Source organism: Gorilla gorilla, chromosome 8, assembly GCF_029281585.2.
Source record: "Gorilla gorilla gorilla isolate KB3781 chromosome 8, NHGRI_mGorGor1-v2.1_pri, whole genome shotgun sequence".
Classification (NCBI taxonomy): Eukaryota; Metazoa; Chordata; class Mammalia; order Primates; family Hominidae; genus Gorilla; species Gorilla gorilla.
In genome coordinates, this window is record NC_073232.2 from 104,839,049 (window position 1) to 104,856,978 (window position 17,930).

At 45.1% G+C, this 17,930-nt stretch overlaps 1 protein-coding gene across 8 annotated transcripts in view; it reads right to left on the reverse strand.

Annotated features, from left to right (window-relative positions):
• Nucleotides 1–9,386, reverse strand: part of IDE (insulin degrading enzyme) — a 128,460-nt gene extending 119,074 nt beyond the window's left edge. For 2 of the 8 annotated variants that reach the window (XM_019035088.4, XM_019035087.4), the window contains exon 1: nt 8,670–9,386. In XM_019035088.4, coding sequence (XP_018890633.3) covers nt 8,670–8,767 — 98 coding nt within the window. In that variant the 5' untranslated portion in view covers nt 8,768–9,386. Of the gene's footprint in view, nt 1–7,655; nt 8,450–8,669 lie in introns of those variants that run through there. The other 6 variants (XM_055352492.2, XM_055352489.2, XM_063710318.1 and 3 more) reach the window with 6 other exon arrangements.
• Nucleotides 9,387–17,930: the final 8,544 nt, after the last annotated feature.

Genomic DNA, 17,930 nt, shown 5'->3' on the forward strand with positions numbered 1-17,930 from the left:
CTGTCTCAGAAAAAAAAAAGAAAAGAAAAAATTAGCTGGGCATGCTGGCGGGCACCTGTAATTGCAGCTACTCAGGAGGCTAAGGAATGAGAATTGCTTGAACTCAGGAGGCAGAGGTTGCAGTGAGCACCACTGCACTCCAGCCTGGGCAACACAGCGAGACTCCATCTCAAAAAAAAAAAAAAAAAAGAAAAGAAAGAAAGAAATGATATTTGTTCTTTTCTCAAGACCCTATTCTCCCCAAAATCTCTTTGGCTAGAACTTCAGACTATTTCACTTCCGATATCATCTTCCACTTCTCTAACTCCCAACCTCTCCAACTATGTTTCCTTCTTATACCTAAATGTAAGCATTGTCAAGGCTGCCCCCTCCCCCACCGCATCTAAACATAGATTATTTTTCCTATATCCATCCATGTCCGTGTCTTCAACTCTATGTTCAGATTTAGGAAATCAGCTCAGGCCTTCTTACCAAGTTCCAGTCATATTTCAAATGCTTCCTGCAGATCTCCCCTTGGCTATCCAGTAATCACTTCAGACTCAATATCATCAACTACCACGTATATTCTTTCTAAAAAATCTCCCTGTTTTAACGTCCCCATCTCTACTAAAGATATCGTGCTACCTCTAGGAAGAAGATAATATAATGGCCAACCCCTGAGGTTCTTGAGTGAGCCCAGTTGAATTCATATCTCGCTAAGCCACTTACTAGCTGTGTATCCTTGAGCAAGTTAACCTCTTTGAGCTTCAATATCCTTATCTGAAAGAAAAAAAAAAAAAGACTACCACCACCACTCTCCCACATAATTACCGTGGCCATTAAACAAGACAACATATGTAGCCAGGTGCAGTGGCTCACGCCTATAATCCCAGTACTTTGGGAGGTCAAGGTAGGTGGACTGCTTGAACCGAGGAGTTTAAGACCAGTCTGGGCAACATGACGAAATCCTGTCTCTACAAAAAAAAAAAAACTCCAAAAAATTAGCCAGGTATGGTGGTATGTGCCAAGTTCCAGCTACCAGCCCCAGCTACCCAGGAAACAGGGGAGTACTGAGATGGCAGGAGAATCACCTGACCCCAGAGAGGTCAAGGCTGCAGTGAGCCCTGATCACGCCACTGCACTCCACCTAGGAGTGACAGAGTCAGACTCTGTCTCTCTCTCACACACACACACATACAACATATGCAAAACTCCTAATAAAATTCATAAACTGGAGGTTATGATGATAAGTGAAATAAGCCAGGCACAGAAAGACAGACATCACATGTTCTTATTTGTGGGATCTAAAAATCAAAACAATTGAACTCATGGAGATAGAGAGTAGAAGGATGGTTACCAGAGGCTGGGAAGGGTAGTGGGTGGTTGAGGGCAGGTGGGGATGGTTAATGGGTACCAAAGGAAAAAAAAAAGACCTAGGATTTGATAGTACAACAGGGTGACTATAATCAATAATAATTTAATTGCACATTTCAAAATAACTAAAAGAGTTTAATTGGATGGTTTGCAACAAAGAATAAATGCTTGAGGGGATGACTAACCCCCACCCAAAAAAGCATAACATACAATAAGCATTCAATAAATATTAGCTACTAAATCTTTTATGGTTAACATTAGCAGCAGCAGCAAGAGCGTTACAGCTGAACCCACTTAGACCCCAGCACAGGTCAGACTTGTTCTAGGCTCTGGATCCATTTCCTATCCTTAAGCAAAACAAATAAGAAACCCCAGTAGTAGGTCAGTATTCATCAATGTGGTTCTGATCTTTTAATTGAACTAGTCCCTGAGCTACCAATCTACAAACTAGATTTCATTCCCTTGGGTATTTAAGGACCGCTCAGTCCTTTCCACTACCCTACGGGACCTGAGGGTAACAGCCAGCCCAAAAGTGCCTACAAGACTGTGCCCACTGCTGTACCCAAGCAGTGGTTGGTTCTCTTGGTATGCCTTTGGAAAACCTGCCACCTGCCAGGCAGGACAAACATCTCACCTAGCTGAACTTCTTCCGAGAGCTGGGTCTCCCCGACAGGAGTTTTCCGTACCCTGGTGGCCCCTCCTATTCTAGACTCAAAGTCACTCACGCTCAAGACCTCAGGCTTCTCTGACTCCCACATCGTCCCTACATCCAATCAATAACTAAACCCTGCTGAATCCTTCTTGCATATGTCTTCTGCAGACACTCTTCTTTCCTTGTGATTTGTACTACCTTCTTTATCCCTCATCAGTCTCTGCCTGCGTTTCAAACAGTGCTTACAAAAAACAGCCAGATTAATTAGCCAAAAATACAGCTTTCATATGTCACTGAATTGCTCAAAAAGTATCTGAGGTTCTCTATATCCAATAAGACAAAATTTCACTTTCCTTTGCTGATATTGTGAATTTCCCTACTTTTGAACCTTTGCTAATACCGTTCCTTCTATCTAAAATATTTTCTCTTCTGGTTGTGGTGGCTTATGCCTGTAATCACAGCACTTTGGGAGGCAGAGGCAGGAAGATTGCTTGAAGCCAGGAGTTAGAGATCAGTATGGACAACATAGCAAGATCCTGCCTCTACAAAATTTTAAAAATTAGCCAGCCATGGTGGCACAAGTCTGTAGTCCTAGCTACAGGAGGCTGAGGTGAAAGGATCACTTGAGCCCAGGAGTTTAAGGTTGCAGTGAGTTTTGATCGTACCACTGCACTCCAGCCTGGGTGACAGTGAGATCCTGTCTCCAAAAAATAAAATATTTTCTCAACTCTCCTTCTTTGTTCATCCAATTCAATATTTCCTTCAAAGACTCTTGTTCAAATCCTATGTTCTATGCAAAGCTCTCCCCATTCTTACTAGCAGCAGGGTGTTCTCAGCAGAGGGAAAACAATGCAAATGATCTGAGGTAAGAGCAAGTCAAGCAAGTAGACCAGTGTGACTCACATTGTTGAGTAGGAAGTTTATTACTCAAACCTGAAATTTGAGGGAGAGGTTCTGGCTAGAGAAATACATTTAGGAGTTGTCAGAATATAGATTAGGCCTATCTTACAGAATTTTTGCAATGATCAATATGATACCAGGGCATACTTGCATGACTGCCATTCAGCAGTGAACTCATACATCTTTATGAATGATGTTAAATGAAAGTTAAATGAAAAAAAGTAACTCAGAAAAGTTTGCAATACAAAAGCTATAAAACTAAAATAAACAATAAAACTAAACAATATACTGCTTAAGAAGTATTCAAATGTGATAAAACTATAAAGAAAACTAAGGAAATTGTTATCCAAATATAGAATAATACAGCCGGGCACGGTGGCCCACGCCTGTAATCCCAGCACTTTGGGAGGCTGAGGTGGGTGGATCACCTGAGGTCAGGGGTTTAAGACCAGCCTGGGCAACATGGTGAAACCCCATGTCTACTAAAAATACAAAAATTAGCCGGGCATGGTGGCACGCGCCTGTAGTCCCAGCTACTTGGGAGGCTGAGGCAGGAGAATCGCTTGAAGCTGGGAGGTGGAGGTTGCAGTGAGCCGAAATTGCACCACTGTACTCCAGCCTGGGCAACAAGGGCAGACTCTTTCTCAAAAAAAAAAAAAAAATAATAATAATAATAATAATAATACCTTTACAGGGGAGGAACAGAGTTATAATTGGGCAGGTGAGCACAGACAGGTTCAAAGTTGCTGGAAATGTTTGTTTCCTAAAGTAGATGGTACACAGGTGTTTGTTTTTTCTTCTTTGTCCTATATACTCTGGCATGTACAATATTAAATGAGAGTAAAAAAATAAGAGGTAATATATAAACATCAAATAGATGTTTCACAATGTTTTTAAAAATTATTAAGTTGAGAAAAAGGAAGAGTAATTGTGTGACCTGTATAACAAGGCCTAAAAAGAATAAAGGATTTAGTCATATAAAGAAAAGACAGAAAGGGCATCTCGGAATTGGGAATGAATAGGTCATGTAAAAGGAGACAGCAAATTGGTAAGTTTGACTGGAGAAGAGTTAGGCTGAAAAGTTGGGCTAAGGCCAGCCAACAGAATGCTTACATGCTGGGTCAAGAAGTTTGAACTTGATCTTGAAATAGCGCAGAACCACTGGTGATATTTAGGCGAGACAACAGCTTGGGAAAAGTGGTTTATTAATCTGATGTGATGATAAGAATCAACTAGTAGGGAGACAGAAGGCTGGAAAAGTCAGTTCTAAAACCTGTTCAGGTGAGATAATCTCACTGATGTAAGATGTTACGAAGATGATCATGGCCTGAACTAGGATGGTGATGAGGGTCAAGATCACTCCAAGAAACTTTAGGAATCTTTAGGATGAAAGACTCAGGAGGATTGGGTCTTGGGAATAGGCAATGAGGGAAAAAGATTCAAAGATTTTCAAGCTAAACTGAAAACTCTCATTTTCAAGCTAAACTGAAAAAATGATAACAACATAGCAAAACTAAAGACTCTACAGAAAAAAATTGTTTTGAAAAAAGACCATTAATCAATTAAGTTATGCAGTAAATATGTACTGAGTACCTACTATGTGTCAGGCAGAGTGTGATGCCTTCCCTTCAGAAAGCAGATTGTGAGTCCTACTTTAAAAAGTTATTCCGAGCGCAGTGGCTCACGCCTGTAATCCGAGCACTTTGGGAGGCCAAGGTGGGCGGATCACCTGAAGTCAGGAGTTCGAGACCAGCCTGGCCATCATGGTGAAATCCCAGCTCTACTAAAAATACAAAAATTAGTTGTGTGTGGTGGCACACACCTGTAATCCCAGCTACTCTGGAGGCTGAGGCAGAAGAATCACTTGAACCCGGGAGGTGGAAGTTGCAGTAAGCCAAGATCGTGTCACTCTCCAGCCTGGGCAACAGAACAAGACTCAGTCTCAAAAAAAAAAAAGTTACACTTTTAATAGGCAAAAAGAAACTAAACAGTTCTTTGAGAAGAATAAAATAATTTTGTGAGTCCCACTTTTTAAAAAAGTAATCAGTATGGTGATAAAAAAATACTAAGTTGTTTTTCAAAATTAATTGAAACAAACAACAAAACATAAAAGTGGAGGTGTCTAGTAAAAGGTCAGAGGTAAAGCAGTTTACTGTTTATTACTGAAAGCTCCTTGAGGACAAGATTTATGGCTATCTTTGCATTTACATAATACTCGACACAGTGTGTGATCACTACAGAGTAGACATTCAAATAATGTCTAAACTAACAGAACAGTGAGAACAGACTGAAGACAAGCCAACTGAGAAGGCTCCAGAACCTAACATATCTATAGAGGATCTACCCCTGTAGAGGGAAAGTGCCCTAGCCTTGTCATCCTGGCTAAAAGGTAGCCTGATCCTCTGGCTACATGTTTAGGAGATATAAAATACCAACAGAAAAACAGAAAGGAAACCAGTGTTTATGAAACGTATACTGGGCCTGGCACAGTGGCTCATGCCTGTAACCCCAGCACTTTGGGAGGCAGGGGGATTGCTTCAGCCCAGGAGTTTGAGACCACCCTGGGCAACATGACGAAACCCCATCTCTACCAAAAATACAAAAATTAGTTGTGGGGTGGTGGCATGAGCCTGCAGTCCCAGCTACTCAGGAGGCTGACGTGGGAGGATCACTTGAACCCAAGAGATGAAGGCTGCAGTGAGCTGAGATCACACCACTGCACTCCAGCCTGGGCGACAGAGTGAAACCCTGTCTCGAACTTTAAAAAAAAAGAAAACATACTGAACTTTTTCTCCCCTACCCTGGGGAGACTGTCCCCAACCCTAACTTCTTTTTTTTTTAAGACAGAGTCTCGCTCAGTCACCCAGGCTGGAGTGCAGTGGCACGATCTCAGCTCACTGCACCTCCGCCTCCTGGGTTCAAGCGATTCTCCTGCCTCAGCCTCCCGGGTTCAAGCGATTCTCCTGCCTCAGCCTCATGAGTAGCTGGGATTACAAGCGCCCACCACCACGCCCGGCTAATTTTTTTGTATTTTTAGTAGAGATAGGGTTTCACCATGTTGCCCAGGCTGGTCTTGAACTCCTGACCTCAAGTGATCCCCCCACCTTGCCCTCTCAAAGTGTTGGGATTACAGGTGTGAGCCACCCCACCTGGCCTCAACCCTAACTTTCAAGACAGGCAGAATGTGTGGATTAGGTTAAAGAAACTTCAGGGGTACCCTGTCCTTTTACACTATTAAAAGGCATTTTTCTGATTGAAAGTAGTTTAAAAGCTTGAATGTTAATAGTCCCAACTGACATACCACTGTTTCCTAAGCCTATGGAACAGGGAAATGCAAAGTAGGGCTGCCTGCAAAGTGAGATGACTGATGCCCAGGTGGCTCAAGTTGTTGCCAGGGAATGGGCTATTATCTCCAGGTGCCCCAATAGTTTAGATAATTCCACACAGTCCCAAGTTATAAAATACAGCTGAACACAGAACAAGGCGGTTACTCTGTAAATGGATTGATCTTACATAAATGCTTTAAGACCATCTCTGTCTCAAGAGGTTAGACCAGAAAATGAATGCCCAAATACCAGCAGAGGCAGTACTTGTGTTTGCAAATACATAACGGTTAAGAGCTCAGGCTCCGATGCCAGATATGGGTTAAATCCCAGCTCTTCCAGCAAATAGCTGTGTGGCTATCTCTGTTAAGACATTCTTCCGACTATGTACAGTAGGACTGATTGCATTCCTTAAGATGTGAATATGTGGTAGCTTCAGATGTTAGTGCTTTCCTTCCTAAAACTATGCCCTAATCCCTTTGGTTGGACCTGTGTTTTCCTCAAAAGCCTCACTCACCCATTTTAAGGTAGAGCTTTCTAGCTGGCTCATCTCATTCATTATGCTTTGAATCTCTCAAATTTCCATCTTTGAGAAAAACATATCTTAAAACTCTGGATGGTCGACCGGACTTAATAACTACAGAGAAAATGTAATTTTAACTACAACATACAAACCACTTAGTTATATAAAACTTAAAATTGGTGCTTTCTTTAAAAATCACAAATGCTATATGCTGGAGACAGTATGGAGACAGCTAAGCCTAGCCTATCAGTAATGAATTTAGAACAAAAGCGGACTGACCCAAAAGAGGACAAAAGGAGGCATTCTGCCTGTGCTTACCACCTGATTCTCTAAGCTCAGAGGTCTTTTGCACATTATAGGAGATTTTGTGATGTAGTGGAAAAAAGAGGAGAACAAGTTCCATAGAGTCTTCATTTGTATTAGCTTATCTTAGTGCCCCACTGCTACCATCCTAATACAGGCAGTAAAGACTAAGTCCCAACAGGTTTCTCTGCCTTAGGACTCTCTCCACTTCCTGACATCCTGCACACAGCCACCAAACTACTTCCCTAAACCCCCAGTTCCATCAGATAACTTTCCAGCTCAAAAACTTTAATGGCTCCCTACCTACTACGCATTGGGAAAATCCCAACTAAAATTCAAGACCCAGGCCAGCATTACCCTACTGTTATAATACACGACTTGTGTCCTTCTAATTACCCCAGGGAAATTCTATAAAGCTTCAACCAGACTAATCGGCTCACTGCTCCCCCAACACAAACTGCCCGCATATCTAGGCTGGATTACGCCCACGCCAGCCCTCACTCCAACCTTTCTGCCATTCCTTCCAAAGCCAGCCTACCCCCCCCATCTCTGCCCCCACACACTACCCATACTACCCATCTTCTGACCCTCATCAACACACCCTTTTAGCTATCTCAATTCCCGTGGCATCCCAATCCGCTCCAATCAAGTCAAAGTTCCTTGGAAGGCAGACACATACTTTACATAGAGGGTCCAGCACAGTGCCCTGCACTTAGTAGGTGCTGGCTATTACTGATTAAAACCAGCAGGGGTTCAAATAACGTTTCTAGGGAGGGCAAGATAATACTGCCTATCTTCTTCCATTCGTAGTAAAAAGTATTCAGCGTTCACTACAAGCCTGAAAACGCCTAGCGTACGCAGATCAACGGTGCAGTGGAGAGGGCACGCCACCGGATGGCAAAAAAAACTGTGTCCTAATCCTGGTTTTGCCACAATCTCGGCAATTGCTGGGAAATCAAGCCATCTCTCGGAGCTCCGGTTGTCTCCGACGTAAAACAAGGGAGCTGCTGTAGAGGATCCCGAGGTATCTTTCGGCTCCTAAATGTCCCTCGATAGGAAACCCCACACTCGTCTTCCAAGGCGGGAGGCAGGCAAACTTTTTTCCCAGCGCGGGCATTCCACACGGTCCTGGAAACTCAGAGCCCGGAGGAAAGGGCAGGGCTGAGGGCAAGGTGAGAATTGGTCCCCCCGAAGTCGCCGGATTCCTTTACCCCACGGCTCGAGTCCGCCTCAGGTTCCCGGCCCCCTCACAGGCGGACTCCGGGAGAGTGACGCGGCGCGGCTCCCGGGGGCAGGCCGGGTGACTCTGTCCGCCCCCGCGCCCCCCGCACTAGTGGCACACGCCCCGTGGCCCCGGGTAGCGGCCCCGGCCCCTCACCAGCCCGAGGGACGTCCCCTACTCTGGACCGGGCCTCTGGCTCCCGCCTGGCGAGCCGCTCTTCCGGGCCCTGGGGCGGCCTCAGCGCGGCAGGCAGTACGGGCCCCAGGCCGGCGGTACGGGCGGCGTGAGGGGCAGCGGTGGCGGCTTTAAGTGCTGAATCACCACTTTGCAACCCGAGCGCCAAACCACTGTGACCCACGGGGCCCGAGGGCCCGGGCGCTCCATTCCGCTTACCCACACAGGCGCTCCGGGGGCGGCAGGCGGGCGCCGAGGACTGAGCGGAAGGTGCTGGGCAGCGGGGGGTGCAGAAGCCACGCTAGCCGGTACCGCATTAGCCAGCGCAGTCGCCGGGATCACCGCAAACGCTTCCTGCTTGCGCTTCGAGCCGGCCCTGCGCACTGCGCATGCTCTAGCCGCGGCGCCGCGCGGTCTCCCGGGAGCTGCGGAGAGGTAGCCGCTCCGGGTTTTGCCTGGAGCCGGATGGGGCCAGGACGCACGCGAGGACGGTGAAGACCGCGGACAGCCGAGGCCTGAGCAGGCGGACTGGAGGGACAGGGGTCTGGCCGGGGCGCTTTAGGAGCCAGCAGCCAGACTTTCCCAGGCGGGGAGGGTCCCAGCTAGATCCCACCGGCCGCACTTGTGAGGGTGGCGACGTGTGTCTGAGTGTGAGGGGGCGAGGGGCCGCTCATGAATCCAGTGAGGGCACACGGGGCTATGTTTTCTGAGGCACCCCCACTGACTAGCGTGCCGGACCCTGCAGGTGTTGGAACAAGGTTCGTGGTCGCGGCGGCCTCACGTAAAATGAATCCGCGGCGGGCGCGCGGCCCGCGGGCTCCCTCTAGAGCGCGGTGGGGACGTGGACCGCGAAGGCACAGATGCGCTGGAGACAAGGCTCGAGTGCGGCGTGGGGGAAATTCAGACGCAGGGGTCCGCGATAGAGAGGCCAGGACCCAGGGGGACGTTTCCATCCTTGGGGAAGTTAGCAGCTGTCTTAAGAGGAAGGTGCGGATGGGACGGGCGCCGCAGCAAAACAAGGCTTCAAATCTAGAGTAGAAACTACTACTCTTGTTAGTACTCCGTACTAGGAATACTACTACTGTCAGTCGGCTTCAGTCGTTACTTTTTAAACAAAGAATTTTCTCCCCAGTGGCTTTATGGGGCTTTGCACCCACGAACAACTTAATAGTTGTTATGAATCTAACTTTCCATAATACCTTATGGGAGTCTTTAAGGAAGAATGCGATTAGGGATGGTGACTTGCCAGCTTAAGTACTTTTAGGTTTCTGATTGGCAGACCATCAAGACTGCAGCCAAAAACGGTGTCCTTAGTCCAAGTATTGCTTTAAATGGGAATTCAATAGGAGGGTTCCTTAATCAAGTTGATGCTTTATCGAAGACGTACCCACGATCTTTTTAACAGTGCAGTTTCACCTAAAGGCAAACCTTTGGATGAAAACAGGTAAAAATTATGGCAAGCCTCCTAGTGGTGTTTGCAAGTGCGTGGTTTTAAGAACCTTTAAATTACCAGTCCCAATGCAGAGTAGTCAGTCACCTTGAAGCAGCTCCTCTGAGAGTGTTAACGCAGCCTTTCTGAATACATTTATGCTCCATTAATGGAATCTATAAATGGGCTGGGGTAGATTCAGACTTGGAGGGCTTGAAACATATACAATTTGGGGGACCTCTTTGAGACATAAAATACAAATTATAAATACAAAATTAGCAATCGAAAGATTACTATAGAGAGAAAACACAGCACAACAAATACTCGAGACTTGGAGATTAGTACCCTTTTTTTTTCCTGAGATCTCTTTAGGCTACTTATTAGAAATGCTTACATAAAAATGCTTCCAGATGGCCGGGCGTGGTGGCTCATGCCTGTAATCCCAGCACTTTGGGAGGCCAGGCCGGGCGGATAACGAGATCAGGAGTTCGAGACCAGCCTGACCAAAATGGTGAAACCCCGTGTCTACTAAAAATACAAAAATTAGCCAGGCGTGGTGGCATGTGCCTGTAATCCCAGCTACTGAGGAGGCTGAGGCAGGAGAATCACTTGAACCCGGGAGGCGGAGGTTGCAGTGAGCCAAGATCACGCCACTGCACTCCAGCCTGGGCAACAAAATGAGACTCTATGTCTCAAAAAAAAAAAAAAAAAAAAAAAAATGCTTCCGGACAACAACTGGCTTTCCCTCTACAACTCCCAGTTTGGAGCCTGTGCAAGTGAGCAGCCCTGAAGTTTAAACTTCATTAGCTTCATGATAAATTTCCCTCTGGTTGGAGTAGATATCCTGGATAAGAAAGATTAATATTAATATAGTCTCATAACTATCATCTCAATAAAGAGGAGGTGGATGGAAAGAAAAGTAACAATTTTGAGAGTCTACTCTGTGTCTGGTATTGTACATGGATCCTTCATTAGTCATCATGACCACCCTCTGTAATGGATATTTCCTCACCTACCAGAGATGAGGAAGCTGTGGCAGAGAGAGGTTGAGTAACTTGCCAACAATTGGACAAAAAGAGTGGAGTTGTAATTTGAACCCAGGACTGTCTTATTCCAAAACCTGTGATTTGCTCATCTCATTTATGACTTGACAAATATTTGTTGAATGCCTTACAGATATCAGGTATTATAAAGGTGCTGGGAATACAGCAGTGGACAAAAAAGACAAGTTTCTGTCTTGATGGAGGTTACCTTCTAGCTGTGTGGGAAAAACAGATAATAATCAAGTAAGTGAGTAAGTGATATGAAGGAACAGGTGGTCAGGAAAGGCCTCTTTGAGGAAGTGACATTCAGGCAGACCCCAGAATGATGAGAAAAAGTAGGAAATGTGAAGGTCTGGGGTGTAATCTTTCCCACTCTCACTTAAACAAGTATAAGGTGTAAACCACCTAGACAACTTTTTTTTCTTTTCTTTTTTTTTTTTTTTAGATGGAGTCTCACCCTGTCGCCAGGCTGGAGTGCAGTGGTGCAATCTCGGCTCACTGCAACCTCCACCTCCCGGATTCATGTGATTCTCCTGCCTCAGCCTCCAGAGTAGCTGGGACTACTGGCGCACGCCACCATGCCCAGCTAATTTTTGTATTTTTAGTAGAGACGGGGTTTCACCATGCTGGCCAGGATGGTCTTGATCTCTTGATCTCATGATCCCCCTACCTCAGCTTCCCAAAGCACTGGGATTATAGGCGTGAGCCTCCATGCCCAGCCTACAACTTTTTTAGAAGCAGAAAAAGTAATGTGCTGAAGTCATTCTTTGCCTTAGATAGGAAAACTAGACACATATTCAAATACAAGTATTCTGATATACTGGAAGCCAAATATTAGTGTTTATCTGTGCTGTAAGTTCCTTCCATTAGCCCAGATAGAATAGAGTTCACCATAGAGCTGAGTCAGGAGTTCCTAATGATTGAAAGAAAAAAACTTAAAAAGGAAGCCCAGTGGTGACAGATTGGCGTTTATTTCCTAATTGGTAATGTTCAGAAAAATAATATCTTTTGTCCCCCCAGATGTTTTAGCAGAGGAAAGAAAAAGAATTTTATTTTTTTTTTTGAGGCGAAGTTTCGCTTGTCACCCAGGCTGTAGTGCAATGGCATGATCTTGGCTCAGCGCAACCTCCGCCTCCCGGGTTCAAGCAATTCTCCTGCCTCAGCCTCCCAAGTAGCTGGGATTACAGGCATGCGCCACCACGCCCAGCTAATTTTTGTGTTTTTAGTAGAGACAGGTTTCTCCATGTTGGTCAGGCTGGTCTCCAACTCCCAACCTCAGGTGACCCGCCTGTCTCGGCCTCCCAGAGTACTGGGATTACAGGCGTGAGCCACCGTGCCCGGGCAAGAATTTTTTTTTTTTTTTTAAATAGGCCGGGTGCAGTGGCTCACACCTGTAATCCCAGCTCTTTGGGAGGATGAGGCAGGTGAATCACTTGAGGTGAGGAGTTTGAGACCAGGCTAACATGGTGAAACCCTGTCTCTACAAAAAAATTAAAAAATTAGCTGGGCATGATGGTGTACACCTGTAGTCCCAGCTACTTGGGAGGCTGAGGCACAAGAATCGCTTGAACCTGGGAGGCAGAGGTTGCAGTGAGCTGAGATCGTGCCACTGCACTCCAACCTAGGTAACAGAGTGAGACCCTGTCTCAAAAATAAAACTTAAAATGTCTTTTGAGGCTGGGCACAGTGACTCACGCCTGTAATCCCAGCACTTTGGGAGGCCAAGGTGGGCGGATCACCTGAGGTTGGGAGTTCGAGACCAGCCTGACCAACATGGAGAAAACCCGTCTCTACTAAAAATACAAAATTAACTGGACATGGTGGCGCGTGCCTGTAATCCCAGCTACTCGGAAGGCTGAGGCGGGAGAATTGCTTGAACCCGGGAGGCGGAGGTTGCGGTGAGCCGAGATGAAGCCATTGCACTCCAGCCTGGACAACGAGTGAAACTCCATCTCAAAAAAAAAAAAAAAATGTGTTTTGAACTAATCTAGCCTATTGTTATATATTCAAAATCAAAATCTGAATTCTGAATCCACCAACTCAAAATTTTGTACAAATAGCTGAAGAGAAAGCATACCTAGGTAGTTAATAACAAAGGAAAATTTAAAGTTAGGGCCAGACACGGTGGCTTATGACTGTAATCCCAACAATTTGGGAGGCAGAGGTGAGAGGGTGCTTGAGCTCAGGAGTTCAAGACCAGCTTTGGCAACATAGTCGGGCCTTGTCTATATAAAAAAATAAAAATTAAATTAGGCAGCAGGTGCAGTAGCTCATGCCTGTAATTCTAGCACTTTGGGAGGCCAAAGCGGGAGGATCACTTGAGCTTAGGAGTTCAAGACCAGCCTGGGCAACATAGACCTCACCTCTATTTAAAATAAAGATAAAATCAAAACAAAACAAAAAATTAGCCGGGCATGGTGGTGCATGCCTGCGGTCCCAACTACTCTGGATGTTGAGGTGGGAGGATGGCTTGAGCCCAGGAGGTGGAAGTTGCAGTGAGCCAAAATCATGCCACTGCACTCCAGCCTGGGCAAGACTGCCAGACCCTGTCTCAAACAACAATTCTTACAAGACCTTAAACATTTTTCATAAACATCATTTTTATTTGTATTATTTTTTAAGGCTCTTGAGCAATGCCAATTCTTTAATGAACAGCTGAGGAACATTGGTTTTAGCCATCAATTTTCTTTTTCTCAAAAGAAAAATGTCTCAAAAGACATTTTTTTTTAGATTGAGACAGAGTCTCACTCTGTCACCCAGGCTGGAGTGCAGTGGTGTGGTCTTGGCTCACTGCAACCTCTACCTCCCAGGTTCAAGCGATTCTCCTGCCTCAGCCTCCTGAGTAGCTAGGATTATAGGCACCTGCCACCACACTCAGCTAATTTTTGTATTTTTAGTAGAGACAGGGTTTCACCATGTTGGCCAGGCTGGTCTCAAACTCCTGACTTCAGGTGATCCACCCACCGCAGCCTCCCGAAGTGCTGGGGTTACAGGCATGAGCCACTGCACCCGGCCTTTTTTATCTTTTTAAGACGGGGTCTCCCTCTGTGGCCCAGGCTGGAGTGCAGTGGGGTGATCTCGGCTCACTGCAACCTCTGCCTCCCGGGTTCAAGCGATTCTCCTGCCTCAGCCTCCCAAGTAGCTAGGACTACAGGCATGAGCCACCACGCCCTGCTGATTTTTTTGTATTTTTAGTTGAGACTGGGTTTCACCATGTTGGCCAAGCTGGTCTTGAACCCCTGACCTCAGGTGATCTGCCCACCTCGGCCTCCCAAAGTGCTGGGATTACAGGCATGAAAACCACCGCACCCGGCCTTATTTTATGTGTCTTAATTTTCTCATTTATCTCTCTCACTAACATGTAAATACCACAAGCATAGAAACCTGGTTGCTCTTTTCTCTGGTGTATCCTCAACATTGAAAGCAAGCCCTGGGCCCATAATATTTGTTGAATGCATAAATCAAGAGTTGTCTTAACTGTGTGTGGAAAATATGAATTATAGATCCTGCCCATAAAGTAACTCAAATTTACCTTTAAGGACTAGCAAAGATGAGTCATTTAGGAAAACTCCTAACAAACAAATTTATAATTAATCACTTATCTATAAAACATTTTTAAAAATTCATGTTGCTTTTAGGTATTTTATTACCATAGTATTGTATTTAAAACTAATATATATATTAAAACTTTTTATTGGGAGGTGCACGGTGGCTCACGCCTGTAATCCCAGCACTTGGGGAGGCTGAGGCGGATGGCTCACCTAAGGTCAGGAGTTCGAGACCAGCCTGGCCAATGTGATGAAACCCTGACTCTACTAAAAATACAAAAAATTAGCCGGGTACAGTGGCAGGCGTTTGTAGTCCCAGCTACCCAGGAGGCTGAGGCAGGAGAATTGCTTGAACCCAGGAGGCAGAGGTTGCAGTGAGCCAAGATCATGCCATTGCACTCCAGCCTGGGCAACAAGAGCGAAACTCTGTCTCATTAAAAAAAAAAAGAAAGCTGGGCACGGTGGCTCACTCCTGTAATCCCAGCACTTTGGGAGGCCGAGGTAGGCGGATCACCTGAGGTCGAGAGTTGGAGACCAGCCTGACCAACATGGAGAAACCCCGTCTCTATTAACACAAAATTAGCCAGGCGTGGTGGTGCATGCCTGTAATCCCAGCTACTCAGGAGGCTGAGGCAGGAGAATTGCTTAAACCTGGGAGGTGGAGGGTGCAGTGAGCTGAGATTGCGTCATTGCACTCCGGCCTGAGCAACAAGAGCGAAACTCTGTCTCAAAAAAAAAAAAAAAAAAAAAGAAAGAAAAAAGAGAAAACTTTGTATTATGGAACAAGTAGTCAAACATACACAAAATAAAAGAAAATAGTATAACTATTCCAGGCAAAATATGATTTTAGAATTCTATAGCCCAATAATGTCAACATAGATTTTGTGATTTAGGATAAAAACATTTTGAAAAATACGATTTTAGAATTCCACAGCCAAACAATGTCCATAAATAAATACCCCAGGCATCCATTCATTATTCAGCTTCCATAATTACCAGTTCATGGCCAATATTGTTCTATCTTTTCCTCCAACTCCCTCAACCTCCACTAAATTATTCTGAACCAAATACCGGGCATCATATTATTAATATTTCATCTCAGTATTTCAGTATATGTCTCAAAGGACTTAAAGAAAATCCACAGGCACTAACATACTTAAAACATTAAGATAATTATTTAATATAATCAAATATGTAGTCAGCGTTCCCACTTTCCTGAGTGTTCCCACTTTCCTGATTGCCTCAAATGTTTCTTTTTCACAATGGGTTTGTTCAAATCAGGATCCAAACAAGAACAAAACACTTCATTTAATTAATATGTTTCCTTTTTTTGTTTTGTTTTGTATCTTTTGAAGATTATCTTTTTTGAAGAGTTTATTGAAGTATTGCAAACAGAAAAGTAAACAAGTGATAAGTGTACAGCTCAGTGAATTTTCAAAAACTGAACACATCCCTGTAAACGCACCCAGAAGCTCTGCCTTATTCTCCCTTTCAGTCACTGTCACCCCAAGGGTAAACACTAACCTGACTTCTAACACAATAAATTAGTTTTGCCTGGATTACAGTTTAATATAAATGCACTCATACAGTATATACTCTTTTGGGTCTGGCTTTGTTTAACTATCTGGTGAGATTTATCTATATTTTTTAGAATAATTTTTGTTTGTTCACTTTCTTTTCTTTTCTTTCTTTTCTTTTTTTTTTTTTTTGAGACAGTCTCGCTCTGTTGCCCAGGCTGGAGTGCAGTGGTGTGATTTCAACTCACTGCAACCTCTGCCTTTCAGGTTCAAGTGATTCTCCTGCCTCAGCCTCCCAAGTAGCTGGGATTACAGGGGCCCACGACCACGCCCTGCTAATTTTTTTTTTTTTTTTTTTTTTTAGTAGAGACCGGGTCTCACAATGTTGGTCAGGCTGGTCTTGGACTCCTGACCTCAGATGATCCTCCTGCCTCAGCCTCCCAAAGTTCTGGGATTACAGACATGAGCCACCGCGCCGGCCTGTTTGTTTACTTTTTTTTTTTTTTTTTTTTTTTGAGATGAAGTCTCACTCTGTCAGCAGGCTGGAGTGCAGTGGTGCAATCTTGGCTCACTGCAACCTCCGATTCCCTGGCTTAAGCAATTCTGTCTCAACCTCCCAAGTAGCTGGGATTACAGGCACGCGCCACAATGCCCAGCTAATTTTTGTATTTTTAGTAGAGACAGGGTTTTCACTGTGTTAGCCAGGATGGTCTCAATCTCCTGACCTCAGGTGATCCACCTGCCTTGGCCTCCCAGAGTGCTGGGATTATAGGCGTGAGCCACCGTGCCTGGCCCATAGCTTGTCAATTCTAAATCTTTTATTTATTTATTTATTTTGTTTGTTTGTTTGTTTGTTTGAGACGGAGTCCTGCTCTGTCACCCAGGCTAGAGTGCAGTGGCAGGATGTCGGCTCACTGCAACCTCTGCCTCCCGTGTTCAAGAGATTCTCCTGCCTCAGCCTCCTGAGTAGCTGGGATTACAGGTGCATGCCACTATGCCTGGCTAATTTTTGTATTTTTAGTAGAGATGGGGTTTCACCATATTGGTCAGGCTGGTCTCAATCTCCTGACCACACAATCCATCCGGCTCGGCCTCCCAAAGTGCTGGGATTACAGGCGTGACCCACCATGCCTGGCCAATTTTTGTATTTTTTTAGTAGAGATGGGGTTTCGCCATGTTGGTCAAGCTGGTCTTAAACTCCTGACAGGTGATCCATCTGCCTTGGCCTGCCAAAGTGCTAGGATTACAGGCGTGAGCCATTGCACCCGGCCTCTCCCTCCTCTTTTTTATTTTGCAATTTATTTGTCAAAGGAGTTGAGTCATTTATCCTATAGTGTTCCCAACATTCTAAATTTTGCTGACTGTATTCTTTTTATTTTTATTTTTTTGAGATGGAGTTTCGCTCTTGTTGCCCAGGCTGGAGTGCAATGGAGTGACCTCGGCTCACTATAATCTCTGCCTCCTGGGTTCAAGCGATTCTCCTGCCTCAGCCTCCTGAGTAGATGGGATTACAGGCGTGCACCACCAAGCTCGGCTAATTTTTTTGTATTTTTTAGTAGAGACGGGGTTTCACCACGTTGCCCAGGCTGGTCTTGAACTCCTGACCTCAAGCAATCCACCCGCCTCAGTCTCCCAAAGTGCTGGGATTCCAGGCATGAGCCAGCATGCCCAGCCTGCTGACTGTATTCTTACAATGTGACTTAACATGTTTGTTTCTTATATTTCCTGTAAATGGTAGTTACATCCACCGATTTGATCAGATTCAGCAAATATGCATTTGACAAGTGTTTACTAAGCACTGTGCTTGCTGCTAGGTGGGATACAAAAATGATTAAGACATCACTCCTAATCTATTGTTTATTATGAATATGAAAGGTTAAGGCCAGGCGTGGTGGCTCACGCCTGTAATCCCAGCACTTTGGGAGGCTGAGGCAGCTGGATCA